Genomic DNA, 16,298 nt, shown 5'->3' with positions numbered 1-16,298 from the left:
AAATTTTTTTTTTAATTTTTTTTAATTTTTTTAAATTTTTTTATTTTTTTATTTTTTTTATTTAAAAAAAAAAAATACTGTCATGCTTTTATAAAAACAAGGTGCATTTTGTCAGTTGTTGTTGTTGTAGAATCCTGGTTAATACTGTCATGCTTTTTTTTTTTTTTTTTGTATTTTTTATTTTTGTATTTATTTTTATTTTTATGTTTTGTATTTATTTTTATTTTTATTTTTTATTTATTAATTTTTTAAATATATTTTTAAATTTTTTAAAAAATTTTTTAAATTTATTAATTTTTTATTTTTTTTTATTAAAAAAAAAATAAAAAAAATACTGTCATGCTTTTATAAAAACAAGGTGCATTTTGTCAGTTGTTGCTTTTTTTTTTTAAATTTTTTTAAAATTTTTTTTATTTTATTTATTTTTATTTTTTATTTTTAAATTTATTTTCATTTTTATTTTTTTATTTTTTAAATATATTTTTTAATTTTTTTAAATTTATTTATTTTTTATTTTAAAAAAAATAAAATAATAATAATAATACTGTCATGCTTTTATTTTTGCACTGACAGGAAGTGACTAAATGTCTTGAAGCTAAGTGCTTTGCAACGATAAATATACTGATGTATATGTACCATAAATATGCATATGTCCTCAAGGGAGGCTTGAAGAATTTTTGTTTATATTATATTAAATAATAATATCATTATATAAACAATTTTAAAAAAGAAGAAAAATTATTTAGCTTGGCGATAAAACGATATCAACATATATTGCGATAGACATGTGATCGATATCAATAAAAATGCAAATGTTGTATATATATATTTTTTTCTTTGTTGGAAGAAAAAGGAAGCAAGGTTGGTTGCATCAACAAAGACACTCGCTCTCTGGCGACCAAGCAACACAGGAAGTGGTCACGCTAACAGCCAATCAGGTGAGAGTATCAATTATCAAGTTTGCTTGATTATTTGCATGGAGGGAGAAGAGAAAGTCAAAATGAAGAAATTGTGGATAAAAGAGGAAAAGCCAATTTTTTGGATTTTTTCCAAAGGGACCGTAGTCAGACCAATGTGGTCTGTACATGATGCAAGGCATACCACACCACTTTAGCTCACACTTTAGAGCACAGCTGTAACTTACTGCCACTAAACCTGCAGAAAGTAGTTCTTCTCAGGTTTCTCTATGTTTACATTTTCACACTTTGCACTATTTTCTTACACTTTATGAAGCATTTCTTACATATTCATTATTTTTAAGAGTTTTAAGTGTTCAGTGTGATTTTACTATTTTGTTGACATTGTTTTCCATGCTTGTGTTGACATTTCCTTTCTGCCCTGATAGCTGAGAGATTATAATCACAGGAAGTTACATTTTAAATAAATCATATTTTCCATAAATCATAAAAAATTACAATAATTATTCGCATTAATCACTACCCAAGAAGTAGCTCTTGCTTTCAAAAAGGTTGCTGACCCCTGCTTTAAAGTCATATCCAACAATTGCGACAACGACTTTTTACTGTTAACCGAGTTTAGTTTTTGCATGATTTCTGCTGGTGGTGCAAAAAAATGTGCCTTGGCTCCAAAAAGGCTTTAATGGACACAAAAGGAACACAATTAAAGATGTAAAGTCAACTTGTTTTCCCACTCTCCTGCTACTTTACCTCAGATGACCCCAGGTGGTGCGTGTGAACATGGTTAGTGACTTCCTGTCCGTGCCAGAGTGAGTTTGCCGCGTTGAAGTCATACAATAGAGCAGCGCTCATAACCTTCAGAGCTTCTGTACCAATCTGTTCCTGACAATCATGGTGACATTTTCTATTAACGTTGCTGCAAAAGTCAATTCAGCCTTTTGGATTTTTCCTTGCACTGCCTTTTCTGCCCCCGTCTTTGTGTTGTTGTGCACAAGCAAATAACTACCATGCTGAATACATGTGAATAATATAAATACAGTATATTATACAGCATTATTCACATGTGAATAATGCTGTTAGGGTTGTAATTTGACCTGTAATTTGATCCCCTTAAAATACTTGAAAACTCACCAAACTTTTCACACACATCGGGACTGGTGGAAATTGCGATCTAATAAAAAAAAAACGAACCCCAAAACTCAAAATTGCGCTCTAGCGCAATTTTTGAATAAAACAGACACAACTGCTCCTCAGAGGAAACCACAGACAAAACTGCTTATAACTTCCGGTAGGAACGTCTTAGAGACATGAAACAAAAACCTCTATGTAGGTCTCACTTAGACCTACATTTCATAATTTAACATCCTCAGGCAAAAACCAACAGGAAGTTGGCAATTTCCCCTTCAAGACAAAAATTACTAGAAACACTAATTTTTGCCTCTTTGACCTGTAATTTGACCTCCTTAAAATACTTCAAAACTCACCAAACTTTTCACACACATCGGGACTGGTGGATATTGCGATCTAATAAAAAAGAACGAACCCCAAAACTCAAAATTGCGCTCTAGCGCAATTTTTGAATAAAACAGAGACACAACTGCTCCTCAGAGGAAACCACAGACAAAACTGCTTGTAACTTCCGGTAGGAACGTCTTAGAGACATGAAACAAAAACCTCTATGTAGGTCTCACTTAGACCTACATTTCATAATTTAACATCCTCGGGCAAAAACCAACAGGAAGTTGGCAATTTCCCCTTCAAGACAAAAAATGACTAGAAACACAAATTTTTGCCTCTTTGGCCTGTAATTTGACCCCCTTAAAATACTTCAAAACTCACCAAACTTTTCACACACATCGGGACTGGTGGAAATTGCGATCTAATAAAAAGAACGAACCCCAAAACTCAAAATTGCGCTCTAGCGCAATTTTTGAATAAAACAGAGACAAAACTGCTCCTCAGAGGAAATCACAGACAAAACTGCTTGTAACTTCCGGTAGGAACGTCTTAGAGACATGAAACAAAAACCTCTATGTAGGTCTCACTTAGACCTACATTTCATAATTTAACATCCTCGGGCAAAAACCAACAGGAAGTTGGCAATTTCCCCTTCAAGACAAAAAATGACTAGAAACACAAATTTTTGCCTCTTTGACCTGTAATTTGACCCCCTTAAAATACTTCAAAACTCACCAAACTTTTCACACACATCGGGACTGGTGGAAATTGCGATCTAATAAGAAAACGAACCCCAAAACTCAAAATTGTGCTCTAGCGCAATTTTTGAATAAAACAGAGACAAAACGGCTCCTCAGACGAAAACACAGACAAAACTGCTTGTAACTTCCGGTAGGAACGTCGTAGAGACATGAAACAAATACCTCTATGTAGGTCTCGCCTAGACCTACATTTCATAGAAAAAACTGCTCCTCAGAGGAAAACTCAGACAAAAATGCTTGTAACTTCCGGTAGGAACGTCTTAGAGACATGAAACAAAAACCTCTATGTAGGTCTCACTTAGACCTACATTTCATAATTTAACATCCTCGGGCAAAAACCAACAGGAAGTTGGCAATTTCCCCTTCAAGACAAAAAATGACTATGGAGGAACTCACCTTGACGCGCTCCTCCAGCTTTCCAAATTGAATGGTGCCGCTCACCATCTTGCCGAGGAACTCCTGCTTTTCCTGCTGGAGCGTCGACGCCTAAGGACGGAGGAGAGAGGACAGTCGGACATCTTTGTTGCAGGGAAATATTGCTCCTGATGATTTCGTTTGCAGAAGACATTTACGAACACAGCGGCGTCACGTGGCTTTCATGCACACAAATGGCCTCTTTTTTTTATTTGTATTAAATAAATAAAAAAAACACAATATACACTTACAATAATTAATATTCTGGTTCCTACAATATATATCAATGCAGTCTGCAAGGGATACAGTCCACTAATAGTACTGACCTTTAACAGTTAATTTGACTCATTTTTAGGGATGTCCGATAATGGCTTTTTGCCGATATCCGATATTCCGATATTGTCCAACTCTTTAATTACCGATACCGATATCAACCGATATATGCAGTCGTGGAATTAACACATTATCATGCTTAATTTGGACAACCATGTATGGTGAAGATAAGGTACTTTTTTAAAAATAATAATAAAATAAGATAAATAAATTAAAAACATTTTCTTGAATAAAAAAGAAAGTACAACAACATAAAAACAGTTACATAGAAACTAGTAATTAATGAAAAGGAGTAAAATGAACTGTTAAAGGTTAGTACTATTAGTGGAGCAGCAGCACGCACAATCATGTGTGCTTATGGACTGTATCCCTTGCAGACTGTATTGATATATATTGATATATAATGTAGGAAGCAGAATATTGATAACAGAAAGAAATGGGGGGAGGGAGGTTTTTTGGGTTGGTGCACTAATTGTAAGTGTATCTTGTGTTTTTTATGTTGATTTAATTTTTAAAAAAAACAAACAAAAAAAACAATACCGATAATAAAAAAAACGATACCAATAATTTCCGATATTACATTTTAACGCATACATCGGCATCTCTAGTATATATATACACATATCATTGTGTATATATACACATATATATATGTGTGTGTGTAATATAAAGCAGTGGTCATATATATATATATATATATATATATATATATATATATATATATATATATATATATATATATATATATATATATATATATATATATATATATATATATATATATATATATATATATATATACACATATATATATGTGTGTGTGTATATGTATATATATATATATATATATATATATATGTATATGTATATATATATATATATATAAAATGTATATATATATATATATATATATATATATATATATATATATATATGTATATATATATATATATATATATGTTTATATTCTTTTATTTTATTTGTCATTATTATTATGAATAATGTATTATTGTTTATTTTTTCTCATTTCTTTTTTCTTTATTTAATAAAAAAGAATTACTCCCTATATATATATATATATATATATATATATATATATATATATATATATATATATATATATATATATATATATATATACACATCTGTTAGATTAGATTAGATAGCACTTTATTGGTTCCTTCAGGAGAGTTCCCTCAGGAAAATTTTATATATATATATATATACATATCTGTTTATATTATTTTATTTTATTTCTCATTATTATTATCAATAATGTATTATTATTTATTTTTTATTGATGTATTTGCAAATACTATTTAGTTTTTGTGCTGTTTCTTTCTTTTTTGGGGGGGCGGGGGGTGGTATGGTTGGGATATAAACAAAAAAATATATTTTGACATTTCGGGCAGACAATAGATGTATGATGTATGTGAATATGATGTAATGGATAGGAAGGTCTGATGCTGGATGTCAATAACAAAAAAAAAAAAAAATATATATATATATATATATATATATATATATATATATATATATATATATATATATATATATATATATATATATATATATATATATATATATGTTGGTTGTTTTTTTTGATAAAGGACATTATCTTCACCAGACCAGATTGTCAATGAAATGAAATTGTTTAAAAGGGTTCTTAAAAACAGCTCCAGTCCAGGTTATGTCTATAATCTATAAACAAAATTACATTTTCATAAGAAGCACTTGAGAACTTCCCATCTATTCTTATGTTTTTCTGGCATCATTATCGGTTTCAACCATATAACTTTCTAAAGTTAAAAAATGTTGAATACATGTTTTAAAGAAAGTAATTATCTATTTTTGGCCTTAAAAATAAACTATACTATAATAAATTGACTAAATCCTGACTGTGAATGAACTCTCCTAAAGCAACAGAAACCACACCGAGCTTCATAAACAAACCAATCCTTAAACACATTTTTAGAACTTCCACCCAAAACAAAGACACAATATGACAATATGTGACACAAATGGCCTCTTATCACACGGTCGCACCTCGCCAGGCGTGCGCCAGTCTGACCTTCTACACACGACAGGCTCAGAGAGTCTGAATGTGTTGACATTTGCCAGACACCACTCTGCCAGCACACGCTCCATCTAACCGATGCCATTAGGATGCACGTTTTGAAGGAAGGGAGCTAACTTCACCATGTTTCCAACAGCTTCTTCTTCCCACACTGCAAAAAGCCAGTGTTCAAAAACAAGAATAATTAAAGCTGCAAGCAGCGTTGGTCGGGTCCGCCTTTTGGCAGGTGCTAGTCCTAGGTGTCCCCATACTTTTGTCCAGTGGTAGTCCTGAGTGAGACCTACATAGAGGTTCTTGTTTCGTGTCTCTACGATATTGGTACTGGGAGTTAGAGGAAGTTGTGTCTGAGTTCACATTGTCATTATAGGCTATTGTGTGTAGAATTTTGAGGACAAAAAAGGAATAATTGCATTTTACGTTGTCATTATAGGCGGGTCTTTGAAGGCACGTAAAATCAAAACCGTACTACTAATTAGAAAGCTTTCGTCAACTTTTAATCAGAAGGGTTCAATCTCTCTCCTGTAGCAGTTTGAAGCCGAAACGACAAACGCGCTCGGAGCAGATAACGTTTGATGTTTGGTGACCGGGTGTAACAAAAATGTTGTTTTTTAAGGAGGAATACCAAACTTCCTGTTGATTTTTGCTGAAGGATGTCAATCTATGAAATGTAAGTCTAGGCGAGACCTACATAGAGGTATTTGTTTCATGTCTCTAAGACATTCCTACCGGAAGTTACAAGCAGTTTTGTCTGAGTTTTCCTCTGAGGAGCAGTTGTGTCTCTGTTTTCTTCAAAAATTATGTAGAGCACAATTTTGAGTTTTGGGGTTCGGTTTTTTTTTTAGATCGCAATTTCGAACTGTCCCAATGTGTGTGAGAAGTTTGGTGCGTTTTGAAGTATTTTAAGGGGGTCAAATTAGAGGTCAAAAAGCAAAAATGAGTGTTTTTAGTCATTTTTAGCCTTGAACGGGGAATTGCCAACTTCCTGTTAATTTTTGCCCGAAGAAATTAACTAATGAAAAGTAGGTCAAAGTAAGACCTACATAGAGCTTTTTGTTTCATGTTTCTACGACATTCATACTGGGAGTTAGAGGCAGTTTTCATCCTAGGGGGCGCTAGAGAGCAATTGTGATTTTTGGGGTTTGGTTTTTTTACCAAAGAGTTTTGTTCGCGTTTTTTTATGCGCGCGAAAAATTTGGTGAGTTTTGAAGCATGTTAAGGGGGGCAAAGTAGTCCGCAATGCGGACCCTAATTAGCTAACCTCAATGAACCCCAAAATACCTTAAAATAAGTATATTCTCACTAATAACAAGTGCACTTTTCTTGGTAGAAAAAAAAAAAGAGTTATTTTTGCTCAATATGTTGAAACATATTCTTAAAGGCCTACTGAAAGCCACTACTAGCGACCACACAGTCTGATAGTTTATATATCAATGATGAAATCTTAACATTGCAACACATGCCAATACGGCCGGGTTAACTTATAAAGTGACATTTAAAATTTCCCGGGAAATATCCGCGGTATGATGACGTATGCGCGTGATGAAGTCAGAGTAACGGAAGTTATGGTACCCCGTAGAATCCTATACAAAAAGCTCTGTTTTCATTTCATAATTCCACAGTATTCTGGACATCTTTTGCAATTTGTTTAATGAACAATGAAGGCTGCAAAGAAGACAGTTGTAGGTGGGATCGGTGTATTAGCAGCAGACTACAGCAACACAACCAGGAGGACTTTGTTGGAGCGCTAGCCGCCGACCTCACCTTGACTTCCTACGTCTCCGGGCCGCCAAACGCATCGGGTGAAGTCCTTCGTCCTTCCGCCGATCGCTGGAACGCAGGTGAGCACGGGTGTTGATGAGCAGATGAGGACTGGCTGGCGTAGGTGGAGAGCTAATGTTTTTAGCATAGCTCTGTGCGGTCCGGTTGCTAAGTTAGCTTCAATGGCGTCGTTAGCACAGCATTGTTAAGCTTCGCCAGGCTGGAAAGCATTAACCGTGTATTTACATGTCCACGCTTTAATAGTATTGTTGATTTTCTATCTATCCTTCCAGTCAGGGGTTTATTTTTTTTGTTTCTATATGCAGTTAAAGCACGATGCTATCACGTTAGCTCATAGCTAAAGCGTTTCGCCGATGTATTGTCGTGGAGATAAAAGGCACTGAATGTCCATTTCGCGTTCTCGACTCTCATTTTCAAGAGGATATAGTATCCCAGGTGGTTTAAAATACAAATCCGTGATCCACAATAGAAAAAGGAGAGAGTGTGGAATCCAATGAGCCAGCTTGTACCTAAGTTACGGTCAGAGCGAAAAAAAAAAAAGTATTTCACTGCATTCTAGTCCGTCACTCTAACGTTCCTCATCCACGAATCTTTCATCCTCGCTCAAATTAATGGGGTAATCGTCCGAATCGCTCCAGCTGCGTTGAAAACAATAGGAAAATATGAGGGAGTGAAGAACTGACAACGTCACGCTACTTCCGGCACAGGCAAGGTTTTTTTTTTATCAGAGACCAAAAGTTGCGAACTTTATCGACATTGTTCTCTACTAAATCCTTTCAGCAAAAATATGGCAATATCGCAAAATGATCAAGTATGACACATAGAATGGATTTGCTATTCCCGTTTAAATATAAACATTTCATTTCAGTAGGCCTTTAAATGAAGTAAATGCTAGTGCCATTATCTTGACATAATGATATTACATTTCTTGAAACCAGCAAACTTATACTAAAAACTAATTTATTGTTCTTAATGGAAAGGCAACAAGGCGAGCGCTTGTTACTCTCGGGGTCTCCTAGCCGCTCAGGCAAATCATATGGTCTAAAAATGCATTTTTCCATGGATAACATGACATCATTGCGTCAAGTGCGTGCTCTTTCAGTCAATTAGTGCACATATATACAGCCCGGCCAACATTTTTTTAATTGTAATTTTGAGGAATTCATCTGAATGTGCATGAACTATTTCTGTTCAAAATTGTTAGAAATGTTAAATGTTTAAATATTAACTGTCAGTTTACTGTACTGTGCCAACTGTACTACTATATGAGTACGTGTTTTCTATTGTTTCATTGAAAATAAAACAGCAGAGTCCATTTGGCTGTCATCTGTTTTCATTATGGGACAATTGTGTCAAAATCATGATTTTTTTTTCATGCTTGAAGTAAGAAATTAACATGTTACTTTAAAAAAGCCATTTTATACTTGTGAGTGTTGATGACACAACAGTTGATATTCTAGTTTCAAGCATGTTTTACTCAATATAGCTCATCAAATCTCAGCAACAAGCTGTAATATCTTACTGGGATCATTTAGGACCAAAACACTTAAAACAAGTAAAACACTCTAACATAAAATCTGCTTATGCTAGGTTCACACCAACGGCGCTTTAAAGCATCATGCAAAGCGGCGTTAAAGCGTAACAAAGCGTGATTAAAGCGTGAGGGTCGTAAAGGATCGTGGGAAAGCTTGTAGTGAAGCGGGACATGCGGCAAGTTCGCCAACATTTTTTAAACGGTTTAAAAAAATTCTGCGCTCTGTCAAGAATGGAATAATGTTAATAATAAAGAGAATATGTTACATTTAAAAGAAATGCCTTTTATTATTGTCAACTAGCATAAGAAATGAAAGACAGATATTTATTAAGATGACAAAGAAATAAAAGAAATGAAGATATAAAACATAATATAACGGAAAAAAAAGAGAAATTGAAAAAATAAATGAATATAAAAAATAAAAGAAAAGGCTTTTTTTATTGTCAACTAGCATAAGAAATGAAAGATATATATTTATTAAGATGACAAAGAAATAAAAGAAATGAAGATATAAAACATAATATAACGGAAAAAAAAGAGAAATTGAAAAAATAAATGAATATAAAAAATAAAAGAAAAGGCTTTTTTTATTGTCAACTAGCATAAGAAATGAAAGATAGATATTTATTAAGATGATAAAGAAATAAAAGAAATGAAGATATAAAACATAATAAATAATAAATAATAAACATAATATAACGGAGAAAAAAAAGAGAAATTGAAAAAATAAATGAATATAAACAATAAAAGAAATGCCTTTTATTATTGTCAACTAGCATAAGAAATGAAAAATAGATATTTATTAAGATGACAAAGAAATAAAAGAAATGAAGATATAAAACATAATAAATAATAAACATAATATAACGGGAAAAAAAGAGAAATTGAAAAAATAAATGAATATAAAACATAATAAATAATAAATAATAAACATAATATAACGGGGAAAAAAAGAGAAATTGAAAAAATAAATGAATATAAAAAATAAAAGAAATGCCTTTTATTATTGTCAACTAGCATAAGAAATGAAAGATAGATATTTATTAAGATGACAAAGAAATAAAATAAATGAATATAAAACATAATAAATAATAAACATAATATAACGGGAAAAAAAGAGAAATTGAAAAAATAAATGAACATAAAAAATAAAATAAATGCCTTTTATTATTGTCAACTAGCATAAGAAATGAAAGATAGATATTTATTAAGATGACAAAGAAATAAAAGAAATGAAGATATAAAACATAATATAACGGAAAAAAAAGAGAAATTGAAAAAATATATGAATATAAAAAATGTGTGGAAAACAGTATACTGAGTTTTTCTCATTTTTTTCTTATTTTTGTTGTAACAATGCACAACAGAGCTTGATAATCGTGTCAGAGCCTGATTTAAAGCGTCAGGATCGCATCAAAGCGTAATTAAAACGTATCAAAGCGTGATTTAAAGCGTATCAAAGCGGGATCAAATCGTGAGGAACGGTAACAAAGCGGCAACTAATTCGTATCAGAGAGTATCAAAGCATAACATTACTTCGGAGATCGGGATATTCGTGGAAAAATTGACAAAAATGACAGCGCTTTGCTCGCCGCTTTAAAGCGCCGTTGGTGTGCACCAGGCATTAGTGAGAAAAATGTTCTTTTTAGACAGAAAATAAGCAAATATCAGGCTTATTTGACATATTTCATCTTACTTAGATTGCAGTTTTGGCAGTGCATGATCAGCTAACACCATCAATAATCAGTCACTCGTCGCCCCAATTCAATGCCAGCTAGTCTCCTCTGAGCGCTGCTTAGCAAGTCAAATGTTTGCACAAGTGTGCTCCAAAATCAAGTCGGTCTCGCTGTGCGTGGGCGACGGTGGCCTCGCCGCTGCCCCGCAGGCGAGCACGGAGCACTCATTGCCGATTCAGAATGGTCTCCGAGACCTTAGCTATGATTGCAAAACGTTTACTGGGCACTCTGAACGGCACCTTTGCACAGCCGTTGTCATAAATCATTGCACATTTGAACACTGGGAAACCTTGTCAGGCTATAAATCTTCCATTCACAAGTCTCATCAGGACTCTAGCGACTGGGCTTTTGTCCTGCATTTGAAGGCCGACAACACAGTGAAGGCGGCCCTAAGTCCAAAGTCTACTTGAAATGTGTTTTAAAGGATACTTCTGCTACTTTGTCACGATTCAACCAAAGACCTTTGCAAGTCCTGAAAATGGTTTCAATACGACAGCATATAGAGAGGAGAGAAAGAGCAGATTACTTGTTTAAATGTCGTCAAACAATAAAGCTGTTGGCACAATATCTATATTACCTATTGTTTACAATCAATATGACAGACAAAAACAAATGTCTTTTACGGTTTTCAAGATAAATAACGCTTGAAAGATGTCACTGTTGTAGCTTTCAAAGTCTCTAAAACAACTTCAAAACCCTCCATCAACGACGTTATGTATACAGTACACTGCAAGTATATATATAATGTAGTAACAGACACCTTCATAACAATATGTACAATATACACACTGCAAGTATATATATAATGTAGTAACAGACACCTTCATAACAATATGTAATATGTACAATATACACACTGCAAGTATATATATAATGTAGTAACAGACACCTTCATAACAATATGTAATATGCACAATATACACACTGCAAGTATATATATAATGTAGTAACAAGACACCTTCATAACAATATGTAATATGTACAATATACACACTGCAAGTATATATATAATGTAGTAACAGACACCTTCATAACAATATGTAATATGTACAACATACACACTGCAAGTATATATATAATGTAGTAACAGACACCTTCATAACAATATGTAATATGTACAATATACACACTGCAAGTATATATATAATGTAGTAACAGACACCTTCATAACAATATGTAATATGTACAATATACACACTGCAAGTATATATAATGTAGTAACAGACACATTCATAACAATATGTAATATGTACAATATACACACTGCAAGTATATATATAAAATGTAGTAACAGACACCTTCATAACAATGTGTAATATGTACAATATACACACTGCAAGTATATATATAATGTAGTAACAGACACCTTCATAACAATATGTACAATATACACACTGCAAGTATATATATATAATTTAGTAACAGACACCATCATAACAATATGTACAATATACACACTGCAAGTATATATATATATAATGTAGTAACAGACACCTTCATAACAATATGTAATATGTACAATATACACACTGCAAGTATATATATCATGTAGTAACAGACACCTTCATAACAATGTGTAATATGTACAATATACACACTGCAAGTATATATATAATGTAGTAACAGACACCTTCATAACAATATGTAATATGTACAATATACACACTGCAAGTATATATATAATGTAGGGCTGCAACAACCAATCGATTAAATCGATTAAAATCGATTATAAAAAATAGTTGCCGATTAATTTAGTCATCGATTCGTTGGATCTATGCTATGCGCATGCGCAGAGGCTTTTTAAAAAAAAAAAAAAAAAAAAATTTTTTTTTTTTTTTTTCAAATAAACCTTTATTTATAAACTGCAACATGTACAAACAGCTGAGAAACAATAATCAAAATAAGCATGGTGCCAGTATGCTGTTTTTTTTTCAATAAAATACTGGAAAGGATAGAAATGTAGTTTGTCTCTTTTATCCGATTATTAATCGATTAATCGAAGTAATAATCGACAGATTAATCGATTATCAAATTAATCGTTAGTTGCAGCCCTAATATAATGTAGTAACAGACACCTTCATAACAATGTGTGTATGTATGTTTATATGTATACACATACATATACATATCTACAGATATATATATATATATATATTATGTCTACAAATACACAATATGTGTGTTTATATGGAGTCTGGATCTTCAGTGAACTGGGACACACCAGCCCCGAGCGTCATAGTGGACTGACCCCACAGCTAGCAGGGTGTGTTCATGTCATGTACCATGTGTAGTAGCTGGTCTCGCTCCTGGGAGATCCCGTCGGCCACCGCCAGGACAGATTCCAGGTACTTCCTGGTCTTCTCCTCTTTCAGCGCACACTCGTCCTTCTGGTGCTTCAGTACGCTCAGCTTCTTCTCCGCCTTCCTGGAATTGGGAACGGGGTCATTTGCGAGAGTAAAAGTATATATTTATCATTATGACGGCGGATTTTGTCAGGAGGCGATTTTTATATCGGGTTTAAAGTAGTCAGTGTACAGCAGGGGTCACCAACCTTTTTGAAAGCAAGAGCTACTTCTTGGGTAGTGATTAATGCGAAGGGCTACCAGTTTGATACACACTTCAATAAATTGCCAGAAATAGCCAATTTGCTCAATTTACCTTTAACTCTATGTTATTATTAATAATTAATGATATTTACACTTAATTGAACGGTTTAAAAGAGGAGAAAACACGAAAAAAATGACAATTAAATTTTGAAACATAGTTTATCTTCAATTTCGACTCTTTAAAATTCAAAATTCAACCGAAAAAAAAGAAGAGAAAAACGAGCTAATTCTAATCTTTTTGAAAAAATTAAAAAAATAATTTACGGAACATCATTAGTCATTTTTCCTGATTAAGATTTATTTTACAATTTTGATGACATGTTTTAAATAGGTTAAAATCCAATCTGCACTTTGTTAGAATATATAACAAATTGGACCAAGCTATATTTCTAACAAAGACAAATCGTTATTTCTTCTAGATTTTCCAGAACAAAAATTTTAAAAGAAATTCAAAAGACTTTGAAATAAGATTTAAATTTGATTCTACAGATTTTCTAGATTTCCCAGAATATTGTTTTTGAATTTTAATCATAATAAGCTTGAAGAAATATTTCACAAATATTCTTCGTCGAAAAGACAGAAGCTAAAATGAAGAATTAAATTACAATTTATTTATTATTCTTTACAATAAAAACAATTAATTTACTTGAACATGGATTTAAATTGTCAGGAAAGAAGAGGAAGGAATTTAAAAGGTAAAAAGGTATATGTGCTTAAAAATCCTAAAATCATTTTTAAGGTTGTATTTTTTCTCTAAAATTTTAAGAAGTAAAAAAAATAATGAATTTATTTAAACAAGTGAAGACCAAGTCTTTAAGATATTTTCTTGGATTTTCAAATTCTATTTGAGTTTTGTCTCTCTTAGAATTAAAAATGTTGGGCAAAGCGAGACCAGCTTGCTAGTAAATAAATACAATTTAAAAAATAGAGGCAGCTCACTGGTAAGTGCTGCTATTTGAGCTATTTTTAGAACAGGCCAGCGGGCTACTCATCTGGTCCTTACGGGCTACCTGGTGCCCGCGGGCACCGCGTTGGTGACCCCTGGTGTATAGCAAGGGTGTCAAACTTGTCTTCTTCAAAATTTTGCTCCACTATTTACCCGATTCGGACCTTTTAACTACCCACACACACTACTCTTCCAAGAGCTTGAAGGCAAAACATGTTTTCCCTTTCCCCAAATTCCAGATTTTCCCGGAAATTCCCATTCAAATGCATGGACGCATTTATAGTTCTACAATGCCCAGAATTCTCAAAATTGTGCGCCACTTTTTGACCGATTCTGACCTTTCAGCCCTGCACTACTCTTCCGATATATATCGAACACAAAACATGTTTTGTGTTATTTATTATGTTTTATATTCATTTATTTTTTCAATTTCTTTTTTTCCGTTATATTATGTTTATTATTTATTATGTTTTATATCTTCATTTCTTTGTCATCTTAATAAATATCTATCCTTCATTTGTTATGCTAGTTGACAATAATAAAAGGCATTTCTTTTATTTTTTATATTCATTTATTTTTTCAATTTCTCTTTTTTTCCCCATTATATTATGTTTATTATTTATTATTTATTATGTTTTATATCTTCATTTCTTTTATTTCTTTGTCATCTTAATAAATATCTATCTTTCATTTCTTATGCTGGTTGACAATAAAAAAAGCCTTTTCTTTTATTTTTTATATTCATTTATTTTTTCAATTTCTATTTTTTTTCCGTTATATTATGTTTTATATCTTCATTTCTTTGTCATCTTAATAAATATCTATCTTTCATTTCTTATGCTAGTTGACAATAAAAAAAGGCATTTCTTTTATTTTTTATACTCATTTATTTTTTCAATTTCTCTTTTTTTCCCGTTATATTATGTTTATTATTTATTATGTTTTATATCTTCATTTCTTTTATTTCTTTGTCATCTTAATAAATATCTATTTTTCATTTCTTATGCTAGTTGACAATAATAAAAGGCATTTCTTTTATTTTTTATATTCATTTATTTTTTCAATTTCTCTTTTCCCCCCCGTTATATTATGTTTATTATTTATTATGTTTTATATTCATTTATTTTTTAAATTTCTCTTTTTTTTCCGTTATATTATGTTTATTATTTATTATGTTTTATATCTTCATTTCTTTTATTTCTTTGTCATCTTAATAAATATCTATCTTTCATTTCTTATGCTAGTTGACAATAATAAAAGGCATTTCTTTTATTTTTTATATTCATTTATTTTTTTAATTTCTCTTTTTTCCCCCGTTATATTATGTTTATTATTTATTATTTATTATGTTTTATATCTTCATTTCTTTGTCATCTTAATAAATATCTATCTTTCATTTCTTATGCTAGTTGACAATAAAAAAAGCCTTTTCTTTTATTTTTTATATTCATTTATTTTTTCAATTTCTATTTTTTTTCCGTTATATAATGTTTTATATCTTCATTTCTTTGTCATCTTAATAAATATCTATCTTTCATTTCTTATGCTAGTTGACAATAAAAAAAGGCATTTCTTTTATTTTTTATATTCATTTATTTTTTCAATTTCTCTTTTTTTCCCGTTATATTATGTTTATTATTTATTATGTTTTATATCTTCATTTATTTTATTTCTTTGTCATCTTAATAAATATCTATCTTTCATTTCTTATGCTAGTTGACAATAATAAAAGGCATT

At 31.6% G+C, this 16,298-nt stretch overlaps 1 protein-coding gene across 1 annotated transcript in view; it reads right to left on the bottom strand.

Moving 5' to 3' along the window:
- LOC133662184 (centrosomal protein of 89 kDa-like) overlaps positions 1–16,298 on the bottom strand; it is a 105,052-nt gene that overhangs the window by 46,811 nt on the left and 41,943 nt on the right. The window contains exons 14-15 of the mRNA XM_062065946.1: positions 13,292–13,433; positions 3,533–3,622 (exon numbers count right to left, since the gene is read on the bottom strand). Of these exons, the coding sequence (XP_061921930.1) occupies positions 3,533–3,622; positions 13,292–13,433 (232 nt within the window). The remainder of the gene's footprint in view (positions 1–3,532; positions 3,623–13,291; positions 13,434–16,298) is intronic.

Source organism: Entelurus aequoreus, linkage group LG02 (assembly GCF_033978785.1).
Source record: "Entelurus aequoreus isolate RoL-2023_Sb linkage group LG02, RoL_Eaeq_v1.1, whole genome shotgun sequence".
Lineage (NCBI taxonomy): Eukaryota > Metazoa > Chordata > Actinopteri > Syngnathiformes > Syngnathidae > Entelurus > Entelurus aequoreus.
This window is presented reverse-complemented; position numbering and strand designations above follow the sequence as displayed.